The sequence below is a fragment of the Lontra canadensis genome, unplaced genomic scaffold (genome assembly GCF_010015895.1).
Source record: "Lontra canadensis isolate GAN:19392208 unplaced genomic scaffold, GSC_riverotter_1.0 scaffold11, whole genome shotgun sequence".
NCBI lineage: Eukaryota > Metazoa > Chordata > Mammalia > Carnivora > Mustelidae > Lontra > Lontra canadensis.
This window is the reverse complement of record NW_022631005.1, coordinates 3,562,585-3,587,770: the sequence shown is the minus strand read 5'-3', so window position 1 is coordinate 3,587,770 and position 25,186 is coordinate 3,562,585. Positions and strand designations below refer to the sequence as shown.

General features: G+C 41.8%; 1 protein-coding gene across 1 annotated transcript in view; it reads left to right on the top strand.

Moving 5' to 3' along the window:
* TTN (titin) overlaps window positions 1-10,911 on the top strand; it is a 269,891-nt gene extending 258,980 nt beyond the window's left edge. The window contains exons 324-330 of the mRNA XM_032856015.1: window positions 138-731; window positions 866-6,510; window positions 6,630-6,786; window positions 7,494-8,347; window positions 8,449-8,602; window positions 9,131-9,433; window positions 9,565-10,911. Of these exons, the coding sequence (XP_032711906.1) occupies window positions 138-731; window positions 866-6,510; window positions 6,630-6,786; window positions 7,494-8,347; window positions 8,449-8,602; window positions 9,131-9,433; window positions 9,565-9,863 (8,006 nt within the window). The 3' untranslated portion in view covers window positions 9,864-10,911. The remainder of the gene's footprint in view (window positions 1-137; window positions 732-865; window positions 6,511-6,629; window positions 6,787-7,493; window positions 8,348-8,448; window positions 8,603-9,130; window positions 9,434-9,564) is intronic.
* The last annotated feature ends 14,275 nt before the right edge of the window (window positions 10,912-25,186 follow it).

The following is a 25,186-nucleotide window of genomic DNA, read 5'->3' as shown; positions in this document are numbered from 1 at the left end:
ATCTCTGTCTGTCAAATAAATAAATAAAATCTTTAAAAAAATTAAATTTAATTTAATTTAATTTAAAAAAACTAAACTTTTCATAAAGCTGCCTGTTTCACATCATGACTCAAATCTTTCTTGTTTCTTTGAAACAGAAAAGCCGAGTGCTCCTGGCAAACCAACTATCACTGCTCTCACAAAAGATTCTTGTGTTGTGGCTTGGAAGCCACCTGCCAGTGACGGAGGTGCAAAGATTAGAAATTACTACCTTGAGAAACGTGAGAAGAAGCAGAATAAATGGATTGCTGTGACAACAGAAGAAATTCGAGAAACCGTCTTTTCAGTGCAAAACCTTACTGAAGGTCTTGAATATGAGTTCCGTGTGAAATGTGAAAATCTAGGTGGGGAGAGTGAATGGAGTGAAATATCAGAACCTGCCATTCCCAAATCTGATGTCCCAATTCAGGCACCACACTTTAAAGAGGAACTGAGAAATCTGAATGTCAGATATCAGAGCAATGCTACTTTGGTCTGCAAAGTGACTGGTCATCCGAAACCTATTGTGAAATGGTACAGACAAGGCAAAGAGATCATTGCAGATGGATTGAAGTACAGGATTCAGGAGTTTAAGGGTGGCTACCACCAGCTCATCATTGCAAGTGTCACAGATGATGATGCCACAGTTTACCAAGTCAGAGCTACCAACCAAGGGGGATCTGTGTCTGGCACCGCCTCCTTAGAAGTAGAAGGTAAAGACCTCAAATCTATAAAAACCAGTTTGGTGCTAGATGACATACTATGAATTAGGGGTGGGGGAGTTGTTGCACTTAAATAGTGTTGGGTATTGCTAAATTGCATTCTTTCTTCTTTTATTCTTCTACAGTCCCAGCTAAGATACACTTGCCTAAAACTCTTGAAGGCATGGGAGCAGTTCATGCTCTCCGAGGGGAGGTGGTCAGCATCAAGATCCCTTTCAGTGGCAAACCAGACCCTGTGATCACCTGGCAGAAAGGACAAGATCTCATCGACAATAATGGCCACTACCAAGTTATTGTCACGAGATCTTTCACATCACTTGTTTTCCCCAGTGGAGTAGAGAGAAAAGATGCTGGATTTTATGTGGTCTGCGCTAAAAACAGATTTGGAATTGATCAGAAGACCGTTGAACTGGATGTGGCGGATGTTCCTGACCCACCCAGAGGAGTCAAAGTTAGTGATGTCTCACGAGATTCTGTCAACTTAACATGGACTGAGCCAGCTTCTGATGGTGGTAGCAAAATCACCAACTACATTGTTGAAAAGTGTGCAACTACTGCAGAAAGATGGCTCCGTGTAGGACAGGCCCGAGAAACGCGTTATACCGTGATCAACTTATTTGGAAAAACAAGCTACCAGTTCCGTGTAATAGCTGAAAATAAATTTGGCCTGAGCAAGCCTTCTGAGCCTTCAGAACCAACCATAACCAAAGAAGATAAGACCAGAGCCATGAATTACGATGAAGAGGTAGATGAAACCAGGGAAGTTTCCATGACTAAAGCATCTCACTCCTCAACTAAGGAACTGTATGAGAAATATATGATTGCTGAAGATCTTGGGCGTGGTCAGTTTGGAATTGTCCACCGTTGTGTTGAAACATCCTCAAAGAAGACTTACATGGCCAAATTTGTTAAAGTCAAGGGAACTGATCAGGTTTTGGTAAAGAAAGAAATTTCCATCCTAAATATCGCCAGGCACAGAAACATCTTATACCTCCATGAATCATTTGAGAGCATGGAAGAATTAGTTATGATCTTTGAGTTCATATCAGGACTCGACATATTTGAGCGCATTAACACAAGTGCTTTTGAGCTTAATGAAAGAGAAATTGTAAGTTACATTCGCCAGGTCTGCGAAGCACTTGAGTTCTTACATAGTCATAATATTGGACACTTTGACATTAGACCAGAAAATATCATTTACCAAACAAGAAGGAGCTCAACCATTAAAATCATAGAATTCGGTCAAGCCCGTCAGCTGAAGCCAGGGGACAACTTTAGGCTTCTGTTCACTGCCCCTGAATACTATGCACCTGAAGTCCACCAGCATGACGTTGTCAGTACGGCCACAGACATGTGGTCACTTGGAACACTGGTGTATGTGCTGTTAAGTGGTACCAATCCATTCCTGGCTGAAACTAACCAACAGATAATTGAGAACATCATGAATGCTGAATATACTTTCGAGGAAGAAGCATTCAAAGAGATTAGCCTTGAAGCCATGGATTTTGTTGACCGGCTGTTAGTGAAAGAGAGAAAATCTCGCATGACGGCATCCGAGGCACTCCAGCATCCATGGCTGAAGCAGAAGATAGAAAGGGTCAGTACTAAAGTTATCAGAACACTAAAACATCGGCGTTACTACCACACTCTCATCAAGAAAGACCTCAACATGGTTGTGTCAGCAGCGCGAATCTCTTGTGGTGGTGCCATTCGATCTCAGAAGGGAGTGAGTATTGCTAAAGTTAAAGTAGCATCCATTGAAATTGGCCCAGTTTCTGGACAGATAATGCATGCAGTTGGCGAAGAAGGAGGATATGCCAAATATGTATGCAAAATTGAAAATTATGATCAGTCTACCCAAGTGACCTGGTACTTTGGAGTCAGACAGCTGGAGAACAGTGAGAAATATGAAATCACCTATGAAGACGGAGTAGCCACCATGTACATCAAAGACATTACCAAATTTGATGATGGCACCTATAGATGCAAAGTAGTCAATGACTATGGTGAAGATAGTTCTTATGCAGAACTATTTGTTAAAGGTGTGAGAGAAACTTACGACTATTACTGCCGTAGAACCATGAAGAAAATTAAGCGCAGAACTGACACGATGAGACTCCTGGAAAGGCCACCAGAATTTACTCTGCCTCTCTATAACAAGACCGCTTATGTGGGTGAAAATGTCCGATTTGGAGTGACTATAACTGTCCACCCAGAGCCTCGTGTAACATGGTATAAATCAGGGCAGAAGATCAAACCAGGTGATGATGATGTGAAGTACACATTTGAGTCTGACAAGGGTCTTTACCAGTTAACAATCAGCAGTGTGACTACAGATGATGATGCTGAATATACGGTTGTGGCAAGGAACAAATACGGCGAGGACAGCTGTAAAGCAAAACTGACTGTAACCCCACACCCACCGCCAACAGATACAACTTTAAGACCCATGTTCAAACGGCTGCTGGCAAATGCAGAATGCCAAGAAGGCCAAAGTGTCTGCTTTGAGATCAGAGTGTCTGGCATCCCCCCACCAACATTAAAATGGGAGAAAGATGGCCAGCCACTGTCCCTTGGGCCTAACATTGAAATTATCCACGAAGGCCTGGATTATTATGCTTTGCACATCAGGGACACTTTGCCCGAAGACACGGGTTACTATAGGGTCACAGCCACGAACACAGCTGGATCCACCAGCTGCCAGGCTCACCTCCAAGTGGAACGCTTAAGGTATGTCAAGCAAGAATTCAAGACTAAGGAGGAGCGTGAACGACATGTCCAAAAGCAAATTGACAAAACGCTAAGAATGGCTGAAATTCTTTCTGGAACTGAAACGGTGCCACTGACACAGGTAGCCCAAGAGGCTCTGAGAGAAGCTGCCATCCTTTACAAACCAGCTGTAAGCACCAAGACTGTAAAAGGGGAATTCCGACTTGAGACGGAAGAAAAGAAGGAAGAGAGGAAACTCCGTATGCCTTATGAGGTACCAGAACCACGCAAGTACAAACAGACTACCATAGAAGAAGACCAACGCATTAAGCAATTTGTGCCTATGTCCGACATGAAATGGTACAAAAAGATACGTGATCAATTTGAAATGCCTGGGAAAATTGACAGAGTCGTACAGAAAAGACCCAAGCGCATCCGCCTTTCAAGATGGGAACAGTTCTATGTGATGCCTCTTCCACGCATTACAGATCAATACAGACCTAAATGGCGTATTCCCAAACTCTCCCAAGATGATCTTGAAATGGTGAGACCAGCCCGCCGCCGCACACCTTCTCCTGATTATGACTTTTATTACAGACCTAGAAGACGTTCTCTTGGCGACATATCAGATGAGGAATTACTCCTTCCCATCAATGACTACTTGGCAATGAAACGAACAGAGGAAGAGAGGCTGCGTCTTGAAGAAGAGCTTGAATTGGGTTTCTCAGCTTCACCGCCAAGCCGAAGCCCTCCACGTTTTGAGCTTTCTAGTCTGCGTTACACTTCACCACAAGCTCACGTCAAGGTGGAGGAAACCAGAAAAGACTTCAGGTATTCAACCTATCACATCCCCACAAGGGCTGAGACTAGCACGAGTTATGCGGAACTGCGGGAACGGCACGCCCGGGCCTCCTACAGGCAGCCGAAACAACGGCAGAGGATCATGGCTGAGAAAGAAGATGAAGAGTTGCTCCGCCCAGTTACCACCACCCAGCGCCTCTCGGAATACAGAAGTGAGCTTGACCACATGTCGAAGGAGGAAAAGTCTAGAAAGAAATCAAGGCGACAGAGAGAAGTGACAGAAATAACAGAAATCGAAGAAGAATATGAAATCTCAAAACACGCTCAGAGAGAGGCTTCCTCGAAACATGCTCATAGAGAGGCCTCCTCCTCCTCAGTGTCTAGGCTACTGAGGCGGCGGCGTTCCCTGTCTCCAACCTATATCGAGTTAATGAGGCCAGTGTCTGAGCTCATCCGGCCACATCGACCACCAGAGGAGGAATATGAAGATGACACAGAAAGAAGATCCCCTACTCCAGAGAGAACTCGCCCACGTTCCCCCAGCCCCGTGTCTAGTGAGAGATCACTCTCGAGATTTGAGAGGTCTGCAAGATTTGATATCTTTTCCAGGTATGAGTCCATGAAAGCTGCTTTAAAGACTCAGAAGACATCAGAAAGGATGTATGAAGTTCTGAGTCAGCAGCCTTTTACGCTGGACCATGCCCCCCGAATCACACTGAGAATGCGCTCCCACAGGGTACCATGTGGCCAAAACACCCGTTTTATCTTAAATGTTCAGTCTAAGCCAACCGCTGAGGTTAAATGGTACCACAATGGTGTCGAACTCCAGGAAAGCAGTAAGATTCGTTACACCAACATGAGTGGGGTATTGACCCTAGAAGTTCTGGACTGTCAAGCTGAGGACAGCGGAACATACCGCGCCGTGTGCACCAACTACAAAGGTGAGGCCTCGGACTACGCGACCTTGGATGTAACAGGCGGGGATTACACCACCTACGCTTCCCAGCGCAGAGACGAACAAGTCCCCGCGTCTGTTTTCCCTGAGCTGACAAGAACAGAGGAATACGCGGTTTCGTCATTCAAGAAAACATCTGAGATGGAAGCGTCTTCCTCGGTCAGGGAGATGAAGTCGCAGATGACCGAGACGAGGGAAAGTCTCTCGGCGTATGAACACCACGCATCCGCGGAAATAAGCGCGGCCATGGAACAAAAGTCGCTGGAAGAAAAAACCACACACAGGAAGATCAAGACGACTTTGGTGGGAGCAAGAATTCTGACGAAGCCAAGGTCCATCACCGTGTATGAAGGCGAGTCTGCGAGGTTTTCTTGTGATACTGACGGCGAGCCGGTACCCACTGTGGTCTGGCAGCGTGGGGGCCACGTGATAAGTTCTTCTGCTCGCCACCAAGTGACCACCACAAAGTACAAATCTACGTTGGAGATCTCTTCGGTTCAGGCTTCCGATGAGGGCAACTACAGCGTGGTGGTAGAAAACAGTGAAGGGAGGCAAGAAGCTCAGTTCACTCTGACCGTTCAAAAGGCCAGGGTTACTGAAAGGGCTGTGACCTCACCACCGAGAGTCAAATCTCCCGAGCCTCGAGTGAAATCTCCAGAAGCCGCTAAGTCTCCAAAACGAGTGAAATCCCCAGAACCGGTCACTTCTCACCCAAAAGCCGTCTCACCCACAGAGACAAAACCCACACCCACAGAGAAGGTTCAGCAGCTACCGGTCTCTGTCCCACCCAAGATAACTCAGTCTCTGAAAGCAGAAGCTTCTAAAGATACTGTGAAGCTGACCTGCGCAGTCGAAAGTAGTGTATTATGTGCAAAAGAGGTGACCTGGTATAAAGATGGTAAGAAACTGAAGGAAGATGGGCATTTTCAGTTTCATTATTCAGCAGATGGTACCTATGAGCTCAAAATCCATAACCTCACAGAATCTGATAGTGGAGAATACATTTGTGAGATATCTAGCGAAGGTGGAACTTCTAAAACAAACTTCCACTTTATGGGACAAGCCTTTAAGAGTATCCATGAGCAGGTGTCAAAGATATCAGAAACTAAGAAAGCGGCTCAGAAAACTGCTGAGTCAACAGAAACCAAGAAAACTGAACCAAAAGTACCTGAACCAATTTCCTCAAAACCAGCCATCGTTACTGGGCTGCAGGATACAACTGCTTCTTCAGATAGCGTGGCTAAGTTTGCAGTTAAAGCTACTGGAGAACCCCGGCCCACTGTCATCTGGACAAAGGATGGAAAGGTAAACCATTCTTAAATGTCTCTCAATTTTATCTCCTAAAAATCTCACCCCTTCTTCCCTTCCTCCCAAAAAATGTTTACACTTAACTTTTTAAAACTCAAATCACTTGCATTCTATAGGCTGTTACACAAGGAAGTAAATACAAACTCTCTGAAGACAAAGGAGTTTTCTTCTTAGAAGTTCATAAGACTGATACATCTGACAGTGGGCTTTATACTTGCACAGTAACAAATTCAGCCGGATCTGTGTCCTCTAGCTGCAAATTAACTATAAAAGGTAGGTTGGCTTTTGTTTTTACGAATATTTTTTCAGAAAACGATAGCGGGAAGTTTTCCAAACATTCTCCCTTACAAATACACACATGAAAGTATTAAAACTGTTTTCCAAATTCCAGAATACCATTTGTACACAAATAGAGAAATATAAGTATTTTTTAAAAGCGTAATATTAGCATAAAAAACACTTGATAAGTGCCAAATTACACGTGGTGATATATAAGATTCCAAGAGGCAGCTGCTGTTCCCAGGAACACTTAGGAATGAAGTCAGGTGAATATACAAAATGCTTCCATAAACCTTCACTCTTGCTAATTTTCCCAAGCAGTGCAGTTAGTAAAAGAGCTATATTACTTTTCCAATTAAAATTAGATTGCTTTCAATCTTCTAAAATGTAATTCAGTTTCTTAATCAAAATTTCCTAAATCCACATGTATCCTGAATATCTCGACTATTCTTTTCAAGTCTTTTTTTTCAAGTCATAGGAATCGTCTTCAATTTAAAGAATCATTATACTGATCTCAAAAGTCACATATGACTACTTTCCAAGATTAGGACTGAGAAAGAACTCAATATTACCTACACTGCATACAAAAGGCAACATCCCTTTCTTTGAGTCTTATTTATTTGCTTGCAGAATCTACAAAAGAGTAAAAAGGGTGGGGCCTCTTTCCAATTTCATTTGCCTTACAGAGTTTTCTTTTTTAGCTGTAAAAGACACTGAGGCACAGAAAGTATCTACACAAAAGACCTCTGAAATTACGTCACAAAAGAAGGCAGTTGTCCAAGAGGAAATCTCCCAAAAAGCCCTAATTTCTGAAGAAAAGAAATTAGCAGAGGTGAAATCTCAAGAGAAGGCAGTTGTCCAAGAGGAAATTTCCCAAAAAGCCCTAATTTCTGAAGAAAAGAAATTAGCAGAGGTGAAGTCTCAAGAGAAGGCAGTTGTCCAAGAAGAAATTTCCCAAAAAGCCCTAATTTCTGAAGAAATGAAAAAATCAGAGGTGAAATCTCAAGAAAAGTTAGCCCTCAAGGAGGAATCTTCAAAGGTTCAGATATCTGAAAAAGTCAAGAAGTCAGAAGCATCCTCTCTGGAAAAATCCATCGTCCATGAGGAAATCACCAAAACATCACAGGCATCGGAAGAAATCAGAACGCATGCGGAGATTAAAGCATTTTCTACTCAGATGAGCATAACTGATGGTCAGAAGGTGACCTTAAAAGCCAACATTGCTGGTGCTACCGATGTCAAATGGGTACTGAACGGCATAGAGCTCACTAACTCCGAAGAGTACAGATATGGTGTCTCAGGCAGCGATCAGACCCTAACCATCAAGCAGGTCGGTCACAAAGATGAAGGCATCCTCACCTGCATTGGCAAAACCAGCCAAGGGATCATCAAATGTCAGTACGATCTGACCCTGAGCAAAGAACTCTCTGATGCTCCAGCCTTCATCTCACAGCCCAGATCTCAAAATATTAATGAAGGACAAAATGTTGTCTTTTCTTGTGAAATCAGTGGTGAGCCATCCCCAGAAATCGAATGGTTTAAAAACAACTTGCCGGTAAGTTTAATCATGAGTATATCATTGAAGAAAATTTAAAAGGCCACATCTGTTCCTCAAGAGCTCAAAGAAACACTTCTCCCCCCTCCCTTACATTTTAGATTTCTGTTTCTTCAAAAATCAGTGTAAGTCGCTCCAAAAATGTATATTCTCTTGAAATCCGAAATGCGTCAATAAGCGACAGTGGGAAGTACACAGTCAAGGCCAAAAATTTCCGTGGCCAGTGTTCAGCTACTGCTTCCTTAACAGTCCTTCGTAAGTATATCTTTCCCATTTTCCTCACTTGCTTAAGGCCTTTATGTATTTTTTACCCTTTGTCTTCTGAGCACAGCCAACTCTGAGAAGCCTCATTAAATTCCAAGTGTAAACAGCACAGACCTCCCATGGGAATTCATCCTAATGCTCAAATTTTCTTTTCAGCTAAACAGAAACGTGAACAAGCTAACTTTTGAAGCCAAGCTAACAAATCCCCTATTATATTTATTTTCAGAATGCACAAAATCTCTGTGATTTTCTATATGGCTAATCATTTTCTTCCTAGTTATTCTAGCCCCTGCATGTAATGTAATGATAGAAATCGAAAGATTTGTTTCTTGGAGACATTGAGCTAGCTCTTGACAAATGTATGTATCTGCTTATGCTTTCTCAGCAAATTGTTTGGGTTACGTTGTGTGTGTGTGTGCGTGTGTGTGTGTAAGTTTTCCATTTCTGCAAGTCAATGTCAGATGTCCCCAATTAACCAGATGTCATTGATGTTCACTGTGTATCTGCTATGCTCCACAGCTCTAGTTGAAGAACCTCCCAGAGAGGTAGTATTGAGGACAAGTGGCGACACAAGCTTGCAAGGAAGCTTCTCGTCTCAGTCAATGCAAATGTCTGCCTCTAAGCAGGAGGCCTCCTTCAGCAGTTTCAGCAGCAGCAGTGCTAGCAGCATGACTGAAATGAAATTTGCAAGCATGTCTGCCCAAAGCATGTCCTCCATGCAAGAGTCCTTTGTAGAAATGAGTTCCAGCAGTTTTATGGGAAAATCTAGTATGACACAACTGGAAAGCTCAACTAGTAGAATGCTTAAAGCAGGCATAAGAGGTGAGCAATATAAATTACTGGTAGAGGTAGATAAGCCTAGTAGCACAGTAGAGTCTTTAGTTCATATAATTTAGCAGAAAGCAAATCATGTTTTCATGATCCTAAAACATTTTTGTTGTTGTCCCATAAAGGAATTCCACCTAAAATTGAAGCTCTCCCCTCTGACATCAGCATTGATGAGGGGAAAGTTTTAACGGTAGCCTGTGCTTTTACTGGTGAGCCCACCCCGGAAATAGTATGGTCCCATGGCGGAAGAAAAATTCAAAACCAAGAACAACATGGGAGATTCCACATTGAAAACACAGATGACCTGACGACTCTGATCATCATGGACGTACAGAAACAAGATGGTGGACTTTATACCCTGAGCTTAGGGAACGAATTTGGATCTGACTCTGCCACTGTGAATATAAATATTCGATCCATGTAAGAGGGCCTGTGCTCCTCATATTCATGCTCATTCTTAACCTTCCACAAATGATCCACATGGACTAATCTTTCTGATCTGTAAATATTCCAAAAGAAAAAGTAGTTTTGTGTCAACCTAAATGAGTCAAAGTTCAAAATCAGACATTTCAATCTTTCATAATTGTTGACCTAAGAATATTACACATTTTCTAGTGACATGTACATACTGTATATAGCCGGATTAACGGTTATAAAGTTTTGTACCATTTATTTTATGACATTTTACAATGTAACTTTTGAAACTAACCGTTGGTAGGAGAGTTTCCTACGGAACGAATACCCTACTCAACACTTAATCAATCTTTGTGCCTCAACGTAATGTTGATGTCTAAGCATGCCTCAGTGGGTTGAGAAATTCCCCACTGAAGAAGTCCTATCCACCTAAGAGACGATGCCATGCACGTAACTGGATGTGTGCACCGATACCTGTTGAATCAGAAATGTAAGGCATTGGTGATGTTTGCATTTACCCTCCTGTAAGCAACACTTTAACGTCTTACATTTTCTCTGATGATGTCACACTCTAAATTATCATGACTTAAATATTACCAGAGCAGAGTGTAACGGCCAACACTTTGTTCGCTCCTTCTACACTGTCTCTGACCATAGAGAGTGCAGGGATAGCTTGGAAAAGTAACATCACCTGGCCATCCCTTCATTAAACCAAGCCATTCAAGTATTCCTATGCCAGAGCAGTGTCAACTCTTGGAGGTTCTGGGGGTGCAGCCAATGCCTTCGTGTGGTAGCTCTAAATTTAAATTTAAACCTGAGAAACTGGGGCAACTAAGCGATAAGCCACAGCAAAAAAAAAAAAAAAAAAAAAAAAAAGAACAACAACAAAATAAAGCTGTCGTTAAATTAAAAACAACTACACCATTACTAACTGCCCAAAATGTCAATTTGATGTAGTTCCTTTCATGCAAGTATAAATTCAATTGTTAGTTACAATTGTTGGACCTCCTTGAGAAATAGTAACAACAAAATAAAGCAAGCTATCTGCACCTCAAAAATGTGTGGTTTGCTGTTTTTTGTGTGTGGGTGTGAAATTCTGGGGTTGGGTAGTATGACTTCACGAATCACATAAATGAGGACAGATTAGAGTAAATCAAGTTAAAAATGGCCCATATCAACAGGTTTTTTAAAGCAAGTATTTTGATTATTATGTTGAATATATTCAACAATTTCTTAAAAGCACAGATTTTATTCTCATGGATAAACTTATCCTCAAAACTTAACAAAAAATCCCCCAAAATAACAGCTTGAATCGTTTAAACTTATCGAGAGTATTTTTATGGGGACTGATTCAACTAAATCCATCAAAAACACTGAACATCTACATTTCACAGTATTTTTTGTTAGACACCCTTGAGAACAACACAGAGAAGAGGAAGGTTAGTAGACCCTATCCTTGAAGGAATGCAGTGGAGACAGTAACAGCCAGTGGCTGCAGGAGGGCTCAGGGAGGGCAGGGAAATAACCTCCCAAAGAGGGACACCTGTTGGCCATAGCAGTCCCTGCAGGCCGGGGCGCTTAAGGAACCACCACTCAAGAAACCCGGTGGTTCACTTACCTTGGGGGACCTGGGTGTTACCAACAGCATCTATGATATCATGTAACCATTTGAAATGCCTATTCTTACCTTAAAATGAGAGGCAGAACTTGCTGGGTAATTCCTGGGGTGGATTCCCAGCCCCAACATGCTAATATTCTCACACGTCCCATCCGCGACTGAGATACTGTCCAAGCTCAGGAGAGCTCTAAAGCTGAAAGGGCTTCACACTCCCGCAGTTGCAGCTCCCAGGCCTTCAGCCAGTCTGGGTCGGGGAGAGATGAGAGGGGCGACAGCCTAGCCAGCCAGGCGCAGCCATGCCAGAGGCAAGGTCTGACCTCTATTTATGCCTTAGGAGAAGCCTGTGGCCTAGGCCAGCGGCATGGGGCAGCCATGTGAACATATCACCTGCCTTCGATAGTAGCTGATGACGTAGATAAACCTCGGGGGGGTTGGGGGGGCAGGGATGTAAATCGCAAACAGCTGGTAAAATAACAAATTAAATTGGCAGTCTCTATGGAGACTGATTTAAGAATACTGTTTTATGCTTGTGCTCCAAAAAGAGAAATTAGATTTTGTTTACTCTGCCCCAAATATAACTTTGAAAACTTCAGAGAAAAGTCCAGTTTCCTTGTAATAGGAGAAAAGATTGCTAGTTAAAAAATGATTTTTTTTAGGGGCGCCTGGGTGGCTCAGTGGGTTAAAGCCTCTGCCTTTGGCTCAGGTCATGGTCCCAGGGTCTTGGAATCGAGCCCGCATCGGGCTCTCTGCTCAGTGGGGAGCCTGCTTCCCTTCCTCCCTCTCTGCCTGCCTCTGTGTCTACTTGTGATCTCTGTCAGATAAATAAATAAAATCTTTAAAAAAAAATACAAAAATAAAAATAAAGAAAAGCTTAAAAAATTATTTTTTTAAAGATTTTATGTATTTATTTGACAGATCACAAGTAGGCAGAGAGGCAGTCAGAGAAAGAGGAGGAAGCAGGCTCCCTGATGAGCAGAGAGCCCCTGATGAGCAGAGAGCCCCTGATGCAGGCTCGATCCCAGGACTCTGGGATCATGACCTGAGCCGAAGACAGAGGCCTTAACCCACTGAGCCACCCAGGCACCCTGATAAAAAGGACTTTTAAAAAATAGATTGGCCCATCGTTTTTAGTCTACGCTTATAAATAGTGAAAGCTTACAACTCAACTTTGTGCCTTTGGTATCTCTGGATTGGTATTTCCCGAACTTTTTTCCTCTGGATATCCGTAGATGCTGTGAAAAAAGTGTTCCACAACCAAATGAACTTGGGTCGTTGGTTATTGCAAGGACTTGATGCAGGACTTCTCAGAGTCTTTGATGAGCTAAATGTGTTGTGATTTTCCAGGAGGTGATACAGTGCTCCCCAAAGTTAATTCATTGATGACAGAAAGAAAAGTTTTCATCAGTAGAATATGCAGGGTGAACCAGGCTACGGCAGGTGGAAACATGCAAGGTGTAAACATTCCTACATCTTCTCAGGAGGAACTGCCTATCACTTAAGAAATGAAATTAAGGGGCGCCTGGGTGGCTCAGTGGGTTAAAGCCTCTGCCTTCGGCTCAGGTCATGATCTCAGGGTCCTGGGATCAAGCCCCACATCAGGCTCTCTGCTCTGCAGGGAGCCTGCTTCCTCCTCTCTCTCTCTCTCTCTCTGCCTGCCTCTCTGCCTACTTATGATCTCTGTCAAATAAATAAATAAAATCTTTAAAAAAAAAAAAAAAAGAAAGAAAGAAATGACATTAAGTGCCATGGTTTAAAAAAAAAAAAAAATCCAAAGTGTTTGAAAGCACACTGCTGGAACATTTGATCCAGTCAAAGAAATGCTGGACAATCAGCATTTGGACAAGGAGTTCCTAGTCAAAGCTTCCACCTGAATTAGGGAGGAGATAAGGAGAAGCAGGGTGGGACTTTCCAGGCAGAGGACTTTTGCACCTACAGAGGCCTGGGAGCAAGGGAGAGAACCCTGCTTTCAAAAAAAAAGTGGCAAGAACAGTAATGCTGGTACAATAGCCTCTGGAGGGCTGAGGGCAAGAGGCGGGGTAGCATTGCAAAAGGCCTCGTAAACCACATTATATTTTGGGCTTTTCCCTATGAGGTAAAGAACCGGGAAAGAGATTTAAGCAAAGTAGTTACTTGATTGAATTTTAGTTTTACAAAGTCTTTAGTTAGTCTGAGATAGCTATGATGATTATTTGTCATTCTACAACAAAGAGCTAATTCCCTCCTGGGGGACTCCATTCACGGGAAGACCTTTACCTACCACCAAATCTCTAGCCCCTAATGGCCCTATAATTAATTATACCCCTGAGGCTTTAGAACCATTCCTGGAAAGGTCTTTCTTAAGGTTGTCTGGGGTCTTAGGAATACAATGGTAAAGTCAAACTGGCCCATTCTAGGTACACAAGAGGTAGAGGAAAGAAGGACCCTGTGGAGTGAGAGGGCACCTTACAGCCCACAGCCTTCTCAGTGACAATGACCGTGGCAGTGGAGCTAACTGTGGGGGGGTGGGGGGTGGTAAAGTAGTCCAGGCCAGCAGGCCAGCTTCCCTGAGGTTGCCATGTGGGACTGTGGCTCCTAGGGATGACCCCCACTCACTCCTACTCCGTTTGTTTGTTTGTTTGTTTTTTAATTATTAACATATAATGTATTATTTGCCCCAGGGATACAGGTCTGTGGATTCAGGCTTACACATTTCACAGCACTCACCATACCCTGGTATCTTTTCAGATCGCATAAATCTTGTGCCTTCTACTATGTTTTAAGAAAAGGTAGGAAGCGAGTAAGGGGAGAGAGCACACCAGCACTTTCCAGTCTGTCAGGAATCCTGTGGAAAAGTCAGCAAGTCCTGAAAATCGGGATTTCAAACCTGAAATTCATGCTTATTCTCCTATCTTTAGGGGTCCGTGAACATACTGAGATTATGCCTATGTATATTTTTTAGGGATTGTGACTCCTTAGCTCTCATTTCACTTTTAAAGATGTCAATGATTCGAAAAGCTTAAAAACTACTGCTGTACATGTTTCAAAGGGAGCAGGCAGGTAGATGCCAAGACAGCTGAGAAATACCCACACATGGTTCCCATAAAAAGAGGCAGTGGTGCCCCATTTTGGAAACCCCTCCAGGGCTCTGGTGCTCAGGATTCCTTTCCTTCTGCAGCCAGAAGGGGACGCTGTGGATGAGCCTGGGGTGGATGTGCGCTTCTCTGAGGGGTCCCCCCAAACCAGGGGCTCCTGAACCAGCGGAGCCTCAAGGACAAACCCTTCTTGCTAAGGACAGAACAGGTATAAATTTCTTGAGTTACAGGCGAAGGTTCTAGGGATGTTGAGGAAACCCTGTCTTGCCCCCGTCTCAGCCTTGAAGAGGAACTCGAGGGCAGAATTCTTCCCCGTACTTGCAACACATGAATGAAATTCAGCTTTTTGTTGACAGCTGCCAGTTTTTTCTGAGAGCACCGCCCGCATCTGCTGAGAACCTCACCCAATTCTCCTTCACTCAAGTCCCTGCCTAGAATAATCTGAAGAAGATGCAGAGAAGGGACACCACCAGGTCCATCAGGCCAAGACCAGAAGGGAGGCTGAGATGCCCTGTCTACTAAATGGAAGGACCACTAAGGAGAAGCAAAAGGGGCCCCAAGTGGAGAGATCCACCAGAAAGCAAGCTGCAAGGGGAGAACACTGAGATCTAGGGTCTTTGAATAACGGGCCCAAAGCCGCATCGTAGCAGAGCTGGAACGAGAGGCCAGCTCCCCATTTCCCAGCATGGTCTCGCCACTCCTTCACAACACCAATATTCACACCTGCGGAAGAGTGAGAGGGAAGGAGGGAGACCTGTCTGGGGAGAAGAGGGTTCTGTTCCACCTTGCAGGGTCATTATGGTTCCTGGACAGGGTAGACAGCAAGATGCCCTCGGGTCACTCCCCATGAAAAGGCTCCTCTGTGCCAGTGTGGTCAGTTCCTCTTCTCAGAAAGCTTTGAACCCTTCACTGGCATCTGCCATATGGCCAGGAGATAGGGTGCTTATCTGACCCAGCAACATGCCATGTGGACAGACACTGGGTGAGAGAGCCGACAGCTCTCTGGACATCACGTTATGGGCTCTAAAGAAGTAACAGAAAAGAGCCTTTCCCACCTTCAAGGAACGAAGTAATCTGCCTGGTTCTCAATGGAGGCCTTAGACGGAGGGAAGCCAATGGAGAGCTCCCGGAATATTTAAGGTAGGAGACCCCAGCTGTGCTAAGGGGGGTTTTGAGAGCTGGGTGCTGGACAGACATTATTCTAGAGCACTTAGGAGGATTTGGCTCTCTTCACTTCCACAGGAGACAAGGAGGAGTACATTTCTTAAAGGGAAATTTCTTTCTCTTTCCATGAACAGTTATCAAAGTAAAGACGTGAATGAGGACGTGTCCTTGCAAGGACGACAACCTATTTTTTCCTTAGCACATGAGAAAGCTGTGTGCGGGGATTGAAAGAGCAAAGAGCACAGCCTTCTGCCCAGAGAGCTTTCTTTCAGTTCCTTTTCTGTCCCCACCTCGGGGAGCGTGGAGCTCGGTGGTGATGTGACAGTGGGCATCACTTCCTTCACACGTGCTCCAGATCAGAAAAATCCTCTCTAGCTTGTCACCTGCTGACATGAGCACACAGTAGTACTGGTTTCATTTTCCAACCACGTATGAAAATACCACAACTTACTTAGGACAGAAAACCAAAGAAAGCAGCAGAAGGCAGGATGTATCAAGAGCTATGTTTACCCTGATTCCACCTGCAACGTGCGTCTCAAGCTTCACTGAGCATAGAAAGAACCTGAGGGTCAGCAGATCTGAGGTAGGGGCCTGACTTTCGGCATTGCCAGTAAGCTCCCGAGTGAAGCCGGTGCTGCTGATCTTCGGGACACACTACGAAGGACCTGGAAAAATGTTTGACCTTTCTGGCTGTTCGATGATGGCGCCGAACTTGAACGCTATCTAATACACCTCTTAAATGTAACAATCAGGAGTGAGAGCTTCCACCTAGGTCAGTGGTTCTTTGCCTTGGCTACTCACTGGAATCACAGAGGAGCTTCAAAAAATACCAGTAACTGGGTCCCACGCCTAGGGATCCTGCTGTAATTGTTCTGGGTCAACCATCAGCAAGTGTAAATGCTCCTGTACAGCCAAGGGGAGAACCCCTGATCTAGCCAAATCAGGTGACCCGTTACATGTTTTCATTTAAGTAGTGTTCTCTTTCTACAGTCTTTCCTCACATCAAAGCACTATTGATTAAGCCAATCAGATTTTACATTTAAGTGTGCAGCAAACCAGTTGTCATGTTATTTTTAAAGCAAAGGGTTACCCTTCCTTAAACTTTCAATACCTTTCTATTTTGTTTCAATACATGCTGTCCTTAAAATTTTTCTTAGTGATGTAGCAAACTTATTAAAGCTTCCCCCACGCTGTTGTCATGGCTCAGTTTTATTGATTTATAAAATTGCTACAATATTTTAAACAACCAGAATTTTCATAACAAAAATATAGAGTACACCTTTTGGCATTTGGAAGAGAAAAAAGAATACTCACAAAGTAAGTATACATATACTTTAAAATGAAATTTGTTTTTCCCCTGGGAACAAAAACCCTATTCTAAGAATGTTTCAAGATTAAAGTGCTTAGTTATACCAATCTAAAGCCATATATGCTATTAGGTTATTAAGTTTTATTTAGAGACTAACTTTTCTATCAATTTCAATATTTCCAATATTTCCAAATTTAACTTCTAAAGTTACAAACTGTTCATTAAATACCCACAAACTCTTATTGCAAGAACCATTATGTGATTAGGTTATGACTAACCCAAAATAAAAACATTTCAAAGGCAAAAAAAATCATGTGCTTATATTTTTAATAGTATTTATACACACAAAGAAAAATCTATTTTAAAACTATTTTCCAATGCTTGCTTATTCGCGTTGAGGTGAAATAATAGTTGGTATGCAAATGTGAATATTAAATACTATTTAACGAGTTAACTAAAAAAATGAAAATTTAGGACAGCCAATTATATTTAAGATAGTCAATTTATCTAAACTATTAAAAATAAAGCACTGAGTTTTAAGTGTACTCAAGAATTAAAAAGCAAAGGGACACACTGGATGGCTCAGTGGGTTAAGCTGCTGCCTTTGGCTCAGGTCATGATCCCGGAGTCCTGGGATCATGTCCTGCATTGGGCTCCTTGCTTAGCAGGGAGCCTGATTCTCCCTCTGCCTGCCACTGCCCCTGTTTGTGCTCTCTCTCTCTCTCATAAAATCTTTAAAAAAAAAAAAAAAAAGAAAGAATTACAAAGCAAAGATGAATGTTAACAAAATAGCACTTAGCAGTCAATGAATAGTGACTGAACAGATTTTTTGAGTTGAATAAATACATAAGCTATCCTAAATTTAAATGCCCTCTTGAACTCACCACCCTTCCCAAGTGATTCTTTTGTTTTCCAAAACAGTCCACCAAATATGGAGATACTGAGGAGGCTCTTTTGGGGGATTCTATATCGCTAATCATTATGGAGAATAAGTTACAAATATTGAATCATTATGTTAAATACCTGAAACTAATATGTTATGTCAATTATATCTCAATTATTTTAAAAAACTTCTATTTTGTTTGAGGCATTAAAAAATAGAAAAAAGATAAAGTGAATAAGAATATCTAAAAAGGAAAAGCAGAATGGGAAAAGCTCCTATGACTCTGTCTTTGGCTAGATAATATTGGAAAGGTCTTAGAAACATACTTTTAACATTCAACCATGATTTTTATAACACAACATACAACTATGATTTCTTCAGAGCTGGCAAAAAGGAAAGGCTGAATAACATACAGAATTTGAAAACCAGAGGAGGGGGGAAATCACATAGTGAGTCTCTCAGTTTCTCTAGATCAAGCTAGTAATGAAGCTGAACTATTAAAAACCTCATCTAAAACTGTATCTACTCCCTTAATCCCTTCATACTCTCCCAAAAGGAAGAAAAAACATCTACAGGAGTTGAATCGGAAATTGACAAACACTTTAGTAAAGGAAGCCATGAGTCCTCAAAATATACTATTAAGAGGCCAAAACTGGTAAGTCACTGGTACATTTTGCTAGGCTTCATGACTCAAGCCATATTCAAGGACACTGTGTGGCCAACATGGCCTGATTCACAAAAGCAAGAAAGAAGTTTCAATCTATAAATGCCCCCTCTCCCCACCCACCACCAAAAACCATGGCTTCTGTTTAAAAAAAAAAAAAAGAAAAAGAAAGAGAGAAACAAACAAACAAACAGCAAGGAGAAGGGACAACTCTAAGGAGGGTTGTTACTTACATAAAACAGCAGATGAACTAAAACTCTTCTCTCAAGTGATGACGAAGGGAGATTGAAACACAAAAAGTGACTAACATAAAGCACTGGTAGGCTACTGAATTTCACTTGCTAACCTCAGACTTTTTAAAGTTTTTAACAAGTATGCCACTGTTTGGTATCTTTTTCCTAACTGAGCACCACACCAAGGTTGCAAAAGTCTTCAAATTCACAAAGGCACTGCTAGTAAGTGAATGGTCTGTGTTCCTTAGACACACATACACACTTGGTCTGAATAGGTGATGGGCTAGTTTTGCTTCCATTTAAAATATATATATGAAGGAGGGGCAAGATAGCAGAGAAGTAGGAGACCCTGTTCCAACCGGTCCCCTAAAGTGAGCTAAATACCTACCAGAACACTCTGAACACCCATGAAATCAGCCTAGGATGTAGGATTATACACTTCTGGATCTCTACGGGGGCAGAAGACATCAGTGGAGAGGGGCACCTTGACTGGATCGTGGTTGATATATTCAGCTATACTTCCCCTCAACCACTTCTCACCAAAATAACTAGGAGAAGAAACACCCAACAGACTGTGACCTCTGCCACAAAACTATTGGATATGGACATAAACAGTATATGTCAGAAAGGGAATCCAGGGTAACAATAATCCAGGCAATGGCTAGGTTGGAGAAGACCATTAGTGACAACATAAAATCTCTAAGGGCAGAAGTGAGAGCTGATCTGGCAGAGGTTAAAAATGCTAGCAATGAGATCCAATCTAATCTAAATACTCTAACAGCTAGGGTAACTGAGGCAGAAGATAGAATTAGTGATCTAGAAGACAAACTGATAGAAAAAAAGGATCAGGAGGAGGCCTGGAACAAACAGCCTAGAAACCATGAAAACAGAATTAGGGAAATAAATGACACCATGAAATGTTCCAATGTCAGAATTATTAGGATCCCTCAGGGAGCAGAGAAAGAGAGATGACTAGAAGATGTAGTTGAACAAATTCTGGAAGAAAATTTCCCTAATCTGGGGAATAGAACAAGTGTTCGTGTCCTAGAGGCAGAAAGGACACCCCCCAAGATCAACAAGTCTAGAAAGACATCCAGACACTCAATTGTGAAATTTACAAATCATAATTTCAGACAGGAGGTCTTAAGGGCAGCTAGGGGGAAGAGATTCCTTAAGTACAGAGGAAGGAACATCAGAATAATGTCAGACCTGTCCACAGAAACCTGGCAAGCCAGAAAGGGCTGGCAAGATATATTCAGGCACTAAATGAGAAGAACATGCAGCCAGCTAAGAATACTTTATCCAGCAAGGCTGACATTCAAAATGAATGGAGAGATAAAGAGCTTCCAAGACATGCAAGGTTTAAAAAAGTATGTGACCAGTAAGCCGGCACCACAAGAAATATTAAGGGGGCATCTATAAAAGAAGAAAGAACCCAAGAGTGAAAGAACCCACAGAACAGAAATTTACCTAGACAGTTTATAGAAACAAGGACTTCACAGGCAACATGATGTCAATGAAAATTTATCTTTCAATAATCACTCTCAATGTGAACAACCTAAATGCTTCCATAAAGTGGTACAGGGTTGCAGACTGGATAAAACAACAGGACTTGTCCATATGCTGTCTACAAGAGACATATTTTGAACCTAAAGATACATCCAGACTGAAAGTGAAGGAATGGAGAACCACCTTTCATGCCAACAGGCCTCAAAAGAAAGCTCAAAAGGTAGCAATTCTCACATCAGATAAATTAGATTTTAAGCTAAAGACTGTAGTCAGAGATACAGGACACTACATCATTCTTAAAGGGTCTATCCAACAAGAAGATCTAACAATTGTAAATATTTATGCCCCCAACATGGGAGCAGCCAACTACATAAGCCAACTGTTATTCAAAATAGTCATATTGATATGAATACGTTAATTGTAGGGGATCTTAACACCACTCTCAGTAACAGACAGATCATCCAAGCAGAAAATCAATAAAGAAACAAGAACTTTGAATGACACATTGGACCAGATGGACTTCATAGATATACTCAGAACATTCCACCCTAAAACAACAGAATATTCATTCTTCTTGAGCGCACATGGAACTTTCTCCAAAAGAGACCACATACTGAGTCACAAATCATGGCTCAACCCATACCAAAAGATTGAGATTATTCCCTGCATATTCTCAGATCACAATGCTCTGAAACTGGAACTCAACCACAAGACAAAGTTTGGAAGGAATTCAAACACTTGGAAGCTAAAGACCATCCTGCTCAAGAATGTTTGTATTAAGCAGGAAATCAAAGAAAAACTTAAATAATTCATGGAAACCAATGAGAATAAAGACACATCAGTCCAAAGCCTATGGGATATGGCAAAGGTGGTCCTAAGGGGGAAATACAACAAACTAGAAGCTGGTTCTTTGAAAGAATCAATAAGATCAATAAACCACTGGCCAAACTAATCCAAAAGAAAAGAGAGAGGACCCAAATTAATAAAATTATGAATGAAAGGGGAGAGGTCACTACTAACACCAAGGAAATAGAAACAATCATCAGAAATTATTATCAACAGTTATATGCCAATAAGTTAAGCAACCTAGAAGAAATGCATGTGTTCCTGGAAACCTATAAATTTCCAAGACTGAAACAGGAAGAAATTGACAACCAGAATAGACCAATATCTAGTAACGAGATTGAAGCAGTCATCAAAAACCTCCCAAAAAACAAGAGTCCAGGACCTGACAGATTCCCTGGGGAATTCTACCAAACATTCAAAGAAGAAATAACAGATATTCTCCTGATGCTGTTTCAAAAAATAGAACTCTTTTTAGGAACGCAGCATTACCCTGATCCCCAAACCAGGCAAAAACCCCATCAAAAAGGAGAATTTCAGACCAATATCCCTGATGAATACGGATGCCAAGATTCTCAACAAGATCCTAGCTAACAGGATCCAACAGTACATTAAAAAGATTATCCACCATGACCAGGTGGGATTTATCCCTGGGATGCAAGGGTGGTTCAACATTCACAAATCAATCAATGTGATAGAACAAATCCATAAGAGAAGAGAGAAAAACCACATGGTCCTCTCAATTGATGCAGAAAAAGCATTTGACAAAATACAGCATCTGTTCCTGATTAAAACTCTTCAAAGTATAGGGACAGAGGGAACATTACTCAACTTCATAAAATCTATCTATGAAAAACCCACAGCAAATAGCATTCTCAACAGGGAAAAGCTGACAGCCTTCCCTTTGAGATCAAGAACACGACAAGGATGCCCACTCTTGCCACTCTTGTTCAACACAGTACTAGAAGTCCTAGCAACAGCAATCAGAAAATAGAAAGAAATAAAAGGTATTCAAATTGCCAAGAAGTCAAACTCTCTCTTCACAGATGACAAGATACTTTATGTGGAAAACCCAAATGACTCCACCCCCAAATTACTAGAACTCATACAGCAATTCAGTAATGTGGCAGGATACAAAATCAATGCACAGAAATCAGTTGCTTTCTTACACACTAACAATGAAAATATAGAAAGGAAAATTAAAGAATCAATTCCATTTACTATAGCACCAAGAACCGTAAGATACCTTGGAATAAACTTAACCAAGAAGATAAAGAATCTGGACTCAAGGAACTACAGAACACTCATGAAAGAAATTGAAGACACAAAAAGAGGGAAAAGCATTCCATGCTCATGGATCGGAATAATAAACATTGTTAAAATGTCTATACAGCCCAGAGCAATCTATACTTTCAATACCATCCTGATCAAAATTCCACCAGTATTTTTCAAAGTGCTGGAACAAACAATCCTAAAATTTGTATGGAGTCAGAAAAGACCCTGAATTGCTAAGGAAATGTTGAAAAAGAAAGACAAAGCTGGGGGTATCATGTTGCCTGATTTCAAGCTTTACTACAAAACTGTGATCACCAAGAGAGCATGGTATTGGCACAAAAACAGACACATAGACCAGTGGAACAGAGTAGAAGGTCCAGATATGGACCCTCAACTCTGTGGTCAAATAATCTTTGACAAAGAAGAAAAAAATACCCAGTGGGAAAAAGACAGTCTCTTCAATAAATGTTGCTAGGAAAATTGGACAGCTATGTATAGAAGAATGAAACTCAACCATTCTCTTATACCATACACAAAGATAAACTTGAAATGGATAAAAGACTTCAATGTGAGGCAGGAATCTATCAAAGTCCTAGAGGAGAACATAGGCAGTAACCTCTTTGACATCGGCCATAGCAATTTCTTTAAAGATATGTCTCCAAAGGTAAAGGAAACAAAAGCAAAAATAAACTTTCAGGACTTCATCAAGATCAAAAGCTTCTGAACAGCAAAGGAAACAGTCAACAAAACAAAGAGACAAACCACGGAATGGGAGAAGATATTCACAAATGAAAACTACAGACAAAGGGCTGATATCCAAGATCTATAAAGAACTCCTCAAACTCAACACACACAAAACAGATAATCACCTTAAAAAATGGGCAGAAGACATGAACAGACACTTCTCCAAAGAAGACATACAAATGGCTAACAGACACATGAAAAAATGTTCATCATCACTAGCCATCAGGGAGATTCAAATCAAAACCACATTGAGATACCACCTTATACCAGTTAGAATGACCAAAATAACAAGATAGTAAACAAGTGCTGGAGAGGATGTGGAGAAAAGCGAACCCTCTTACACTGTTGGTGGGAATGCAAGTTGGTGCAGTCACTTTGGAAAACAGCGTGGAGAGTCCTTAAGAAATTAAAATAGAGCTACCCTATGACTCTGCAATGGCACTACTGGGTATTTACCCCCAAAATACAGATGGAGTGAAAAGAAGGGCCATCTGTACCCCATTGTTCATAGCAGCAATGGCCACAGTCGCCAAACTATGGAAAGAACCAAGATGCCCTTCAAGAGATGAATGGATAAAGAAGATATGGTCTATATATATACAATGGAATATTATGCCTCCATCAGAAAGGATGAGTACCCAACTTTTGTATCAACATGGATGGGACTGGAGGAGATTATGCTGAGTGAAGTAAATCAAGCAGAGAGAGTCAATTATCATATATTTTCACTTACTCGTGAGCATAAGGAATAACACAGAAGACATCAGGAGAAGGAAAGGAAAAGTGAATTGGGGGAAATCGGAGGGGGAGATGAAGCATGAGAGACTGTGGACTCTGAGAAATAGACTGAGGGTTTTGGAAGGGAGGGGGTAGGGGGATGGGTGAGCCTGGTGGTGGGTATTAAGGGCACGTATTCCATGCAGCACTGGGTGTGGTGCATAAACAATGAACCCTGGAACACAGAAAAAATAAAATTAAATTTAAAAAATAAATAAATAGTAATAAAAGATTCCAGAAAAAATAAAATAATATATATATATGGTTAAGTTTATGTTGGCGTGATAGTATAAACCAAAAAGAAATCAATTATGAGCTGTTCAACTTTGTTTATTGTGAGTGCTTAAAAAAAATCTAGCAAACTTATGCAAAGTTGAGCCATAATCACTGCCCTATATTCTGGATGACAGAATACCCTTGCCGCCGTTCCCCACAGCCTCCCACCAAGCCCATGACAGACATCATTAATCAAGCAGGTTAACCTCTGCTGATCCCAGCCTCAAACTCAGAATCCCTGGAAGCTATAGCTAACTAGACAGAGTTGGCACATAAGGAAAAAAAAAAAAAAAAAAAAAAGACCATCTGCCATCCACAGTCACAGTGCTAACCCACAGGTTGTTTATTGCCACACACTTCTCCTCAGCCAACCACTGCAAAACAAGAAAACAAACAAACAAAAAATAACAAGCCAAATACCAGTTGCATATATTACCTGCACTATAAGGCCTCACCCAACATGAGGCATCCCAGCAAGGGACTCCAGATCACCTTCTCGGCTGGGTATGCCTCCTCTGAAGGCATGCCGAAACACCTGGATACCCTAGCAACCACAGATACCACAGGAAAGGGCACAGTATAGAAAGTTCCTTTTTAATTCCAGTATAGTCTGATGCGGGTGATAAGACTCAAAAGATATTCACTGTATGCTCATTTACCATGCGAATTTGTCAAATAAAGGTTTTAATCACATGGATAGGTATACATTCCAAGACACAAATCTGGATGCTTCATACTTGCTGTCCCTGGGCCATACTTTTGATCGCTGCCAAAAAAATTAAAAACACAACTCTGTTTTGACTGAGTTGTGGTAACTTCTCCAGCAAACTTGTAGCTCCACTTGTGAAATCAATTGTGAAACTCAATATATATAAAGCTATATCTCAACATAATTCCAGGTTCCACTGTCGACAACCAAGAAACCATATGTCCAGACATACTTGCATACACATCGTGCACATGCAGT